A 5,137-nucleotide genomic window follows, 5' to 3' on the forward strand; every position below is an offset into this window, starting at 1 on the left:
CAATGAAATGTGTGAAATAAATGAAGAGTATACCGTACAAACATATTTGAATTATGTGGACATAGCGTACCTTAGACATAATTACACATAGTTTGAAGATGATTTTGTACAGTATAGGCCTTTGTACATTTACATGTCTGACAGAGAACTCAACAGTAACAAAGACATTCGACATGACTGCTTCCTCTTGCATATTTACAGCTTACATCCTGCAACTAATAATGACTATATCATATGTGTAGTGATAATGGCTCTATTCCCACACTGATCCAATTCCCACTCTGGTTTCAGACCCACATCCTCTTTCAGTCCAAACTGTCCTTACTACACACAAAGGAGAAAGGGTCCGGATTGTGGACAACGCCAATAAAGGCAGGGATGGAAAACAACGACCCAGAAGGAGGTGGAGAAGGAGGAAGGAGAGACATAGAAGAAGGAGAGAAAGACAAACGGCTGAAGAACCAACTCAACAGCGAGGAGAAGGGCGAGAAAGAGAACCAAGTGGGCGGTGAGAAGGAGAGGAAGTGGGTGAACCGGCGGTCCGGATCACTGTGGAGGAGCGGCTGGGCACCGAGCGAACGTCTTGCGATCAACGTCTCAGGGATGCGCTACGAGACCCAGCTCCGCACCTTGGCCCAGTTCCCAGACTCCATGCTGGGCGACCCCAGGCGGCGGCTACGCTACTTTGACCCATTGCGCAAGGAGCTCTTCTTGGACCGCAACCGGGCCTGTTTTGACGCCATCCTCTACTTCTACCAGTCGGGCGGGCGGCTCCGGCGGCCCGCCAACGTGCCCCTGGACATTTTCATAGACGAGCTGTATTTCTATGAGCTGGGCGAGGAGATCATGGCACGCTTCAAGGAGGATGAGGGTTTCCCCAAGGAGGAAGCCCCATCGCTGCCCGTCAACGAGGTCCAGCGGAGTCTGTGGATGCTTTTCGAGCACCCGGAGTCGTCATCGGGCGCGCGCATCATTGCCATCGTCAGCGTCATGGTGATCGTGGTGTCCATCCTCATCTTCTGCCTAGAGACGCTGCCTGACTTCAGGAGCGAGAAGGAGCTTCGTGAGGTAAGGCAGCAAGAGGGCAAGGGAGGAGTGAGGTGGGATAAATAGGAGACAAGGACAATGGAACAAGTTGGTGTTTTGTGTGTGGGGGGGAGTTTCTCAATAGTCCAAACTGGCATCCTCCACTTGTTTCCTCATCTTCATCAGCACTAATCTGAGAGCTCTGTATAACTGGAAGTCAGATAGAATATGTTAGTGGCCAACTGGAGGACTTACTTATTCTTGTTTGATTCTTCAAATTCAGTGTTCAACTTGGACTGAAATAAGTGCTGGTACTCATTTTGGGTGCCAGTATTGTTTATAGTTAGGTGCAGGAGCAATACGCTAATATTCTATAAGAGGAACGAACTGGAGCTCCAAGCAGTAGAAAATGTGGGGTGCCGGTACTCAGCTCTGGTGAGCTCCTGCCCAAATCAAGCACTGATGCTATAGAAGGAGATTGAGTGGGCAAAGGCTTTTGGAGTGAACATTCAGTAGAAGGAAAGTGTTACAGAACATTGTGACATACTGGACATGTATTGGAAAGTGAGAGGGTAAATAGTATATTTTGTGAAAGATGCAGAACAAGCATATAAGAAGCGAGGCAATGATGTCAATAAAACAATTACGTCATAAAAACAATGATGTCATTGAAACAATCAAATGAAATACTACATTTTGGTCTAGCTCCCACTTATCTGCTTTTGAATATTTAATAGAATTTTGAAACGCGTCACGAGAACAAGATGGATGGAGGGAAAGATAAATGAGAGCCATGTGTCATTTTTAAAATCATAATAATAATTGGAACCGTTCAAATCGGATATTGGATATTTTCTTCAGATATTGGATTGAATGAGTAGGGTGGCACGTGTTTTGTGTCGTACAGTCAACTCATCAAGCAAAAACCTACCTCACATGGTCTGTGTGTCTTGAATGGGGTGTGTGTTGTCACGTGTCAAACGGCAACCCAATACCACTAACCAGCAGGTGTTTAGGTAAACACACTACCGGTGTGCATAGCTGACTACAGTGAATTATGTGGAGAAATATTGACAGGGAGACAAATCAAGGAGAGATAAGAGTAAGGCTGACGTGTGATTATTTTAGCCAGCTGGTGGCCCAAGACCTCTACAATATACTTCAGTCACGAAGATGAGGTGGGAAGACCTTGGGAGATAAAGCGACATATGTTGTGTCATGTTAACACATTCCTTCAGGAGAGCTGTGCTAGGCCGATGGCGGCTGCCTTTTTGCGCGAGGGCCGACAGCCAAGAAACGCAGTAACCCCAGTGAGGAGCGGCTAGCTGACTTGAAGAGTGTTGGCTATGCTGGGAGGAAGACGGGATATAGCGGACAGTGGAGATGGATGGGGAGGAGCGTGAACACTCATGTTTCTCCTTGGCGAGCTCAGGGGGCTATATATAGTGCCGGGACACTCCTAAGAGTACATCAACACGTAGATATCTGCCTTTATTAATAAACACGTCGACTGCGACCTCCTACCGGAGAGAAATCGTGAATAGGTCCTACTAGATTATACGTTTGACTTGTATTGTATCTCCGGACACACAGTAATATTTCACACATTGCATTCCTGGTTGTTGTGACTTTTTCCCCTCGTGACGGTTTGATTACTCGACATAAAGTGTGAGAGGCTGAAAGAATTAATCGGTGTACAGTCTGGCACACTGACAGGGAAAAATAGACAGACAGTTGGACAGTCTGATAGACTGTCACCGGACAGATTGAAACTCGAAGCCAGAAATAATTTGAGCTCAAAGTGTGAAAACAGCTATTTCACATGTGAAAATGTGCATCTGCAAATTTGGCGTGCTTTTACAGTAAGGGAACAAATGAACCCCCAAGAAATGGTGCAACATTTTGTATTTGCTTGTGGTACATTTTGTTACTTCATCATCATAGAAATATAAATTGTTTATAACTAACTGAGAGAACATTGTGTGATCAGGCTGGACCAACAAAACAGTATTTTTCATTGGCAATAAGTACTAGATGATTAGTAAGGCATAAACCAATAATAAGCAGATGGGGAAGTATAATTCTGTTTTTAGGAAGTGAAATCTGTAAATCAAAATGAAAGTTTATTTCAAGTCCCATTATCTGCTCAGTTTTCGCTCCAAGATACCAAACCCAAATATACCGAAAATGTTGCAATACATAACACAGAAAAATGCTCTACAAATCACAGTAGGCCCATAACGTATCATCTTCATCCTCTGACAGATTAGAAGTTAAATTAGCATTTTTTTCTTTCTCATTTTCCCCTCTTCCTCCCTGCCTCCCTGTCTTCTCCTCTCCCCTGTCCAGGAGTACTTCTACAAGTACCACGCCCACGACAAGAACATCTCCATGCACATGCTTCCCCCCGCCAGTGTCTTCCAGGATCCCTTCTTCCTGGTGGAGACTATATGTATCTGCTGGTTCTCTTTTGAGCTGTTCATGCGTTTCATCTGCTCGCCCAGCAAGATGCACTTTTTCAAGGACGTGATGAACATCATCGACTTCACCGCCATCCTGCCCTTCTTTGTGACACTGGTCACCGAGCTCTCCAAGGACACGGAGAACGCACCGGGAATGTCCCTGGCCATCATCCGTGTAATCCGGTTAGTTCGAGTGTTCAGGATCTTCAAGCTGTCCCGCCACTCCAAGGGCCTGCAGATCCTGGGCCAGACGCTGAGGGCCAGCATGCGTGAGCTAGGCCTACTCATCTTTTTCCTCTTCATTGGCGTCATCATCTTCGCCAGCGCCGTCTTCTTCGCCGAGGCCGACCACAAGGACACAGCGTTTGTCAGCATCCCCGGCGCATTCTGGTGGGCCGTGGTTACCATGACCACCGTGGGCTACGGTGACATGTACCCAGAGACGGTGTGGGGCAAGCTGGTTGGCTCCATGTGCGCCATCGCCGGCGTGCTTACCATCTCGCTGCCCGTGCCCGTCATCGTGTCCAACTTCAGCTACTTCTACCACCGCGAGACAGAGTGCGAGGACCAAACCCAGTACACACACATCAGGACCTCGCTGTGGGAGGACGAGGAGCACGAGGAGGGGGAGGAAGGGGAGGAAGAAGGGGACGGAGAAGGAGATTACAATGCCATAGAGGGCATCTGCAACCCTCTGAATAGGACTCTTTTGGGGGGGCTGTGCACTGGGCAGAGCAGGGAGTTGAGTGGGGCAAAGATGTACCTCAGGGAATCCCTGGTAACTCAGGTGTGACAACAGGATGTGACAACAGGATGACCCTCAGTTGTGATCCTGTCACAAAAAGAGAGAGAAACAAAAGAGTGAAAAAAATAAGGATTACAAATGTTTAAGACAGCTGAATGGCAAACTGTCACTGGCCGAAAGTGTGAAAGCAGCAATACGTGTAGCAGAAAAACATACATGCCTGTTTAACACTACACTCACCAGGGGAGGCATTAAACGATTGACTGGTGTAGGAACATAGAACGACACTACCGTAAATTGCTTGCCAGAAAAATAAAGGAGATTGAGTGACATGCTTATCGCTTTCCATGGTCATGCTATTTATTATTTAAACTATGAGTTGTAAAGCTATTCATTGTAGTATTAGCTTGTGTGTTCTTTTAAAGAGTTGAATCTTCCTTGTCGTTTTAGTGCCATCAATATAATACCATGGTGTCTTCTCCTCTTTAATCTGATCTAGATTATACAGTTTGTAAAATGTATTTTTATTTATTTATTTATTCAGATGTACTATGAAAGAGCGCTTTCACAGTGAATAAGAAAATGTTGGTCAACACAGACAAGGAGCAACTATGAGATAGATATAGTGCACAATGTTACTCAGTCACAGCTTCGCCATCCCAATGACGCATGTGCTAATGCTTATAGATAACAGGTTTTACATGCCACTTTAACATTCTCAATCGGACTACAGCTACCGCATGCTGATGATGATGTGTGACTTCTTCTCAAGTTTATACTTCAGAGCCAATATTTCCTGATGGCTGGAGCTACATAAATGTAGCAACATTCTGGTTCTCATTACCATATCATCTGATCTCTGATCAGATCACCGAACGTATTGTTACCAATTTAGAGGGAAGGA

The 5,137-nt window shown here is 45.8% G+C and overlaps 1 protein-coding gene across 1 annotated transcript; it reads left to right on the top strand.

Annotated features, from left to right (window-relative positions):
* The first annotated feature begins 378 nt into the window (after positions 1–378).
* Positions 379–4,357, top strand: LOC135503730 (potassium voltage-gated channel subfamily A member 7-like). Its single transcript, XM_064921872.1, has 2 exons — positions 379–1,068; positions 3,376–4,357. The coding sequence occupies exons 1-2, from the start codon at positions 379–381 to the stop codon at positions 4,279–4,281; spliced, it is 1,596 nt and encodes a 531-aa protein (XP_064777944.1). The 3' UTR covers positions 4,282–4,357.
* The last annotated feature ends 780 nt before the right edge of the window (positions 4,358–5,137 follow it).

This window comes from Oncorhynchus masou, chromosome 18 (assembly GCF_036934945.1).
Source record: "Oncorhynchus masou masou isolate Uvic2021 chromosome 18, UVic_Omas_1.1, whole genome shotgun sequence".
In the NCBI taxonomy this organism is placed as follows: domain Eukaryota; kingdom Metazoa; phylum Chordata; class Actinopteri; order Salmoniformes; family Salmonidae; genus Oncorhynchus; species Oncorhynchus masou.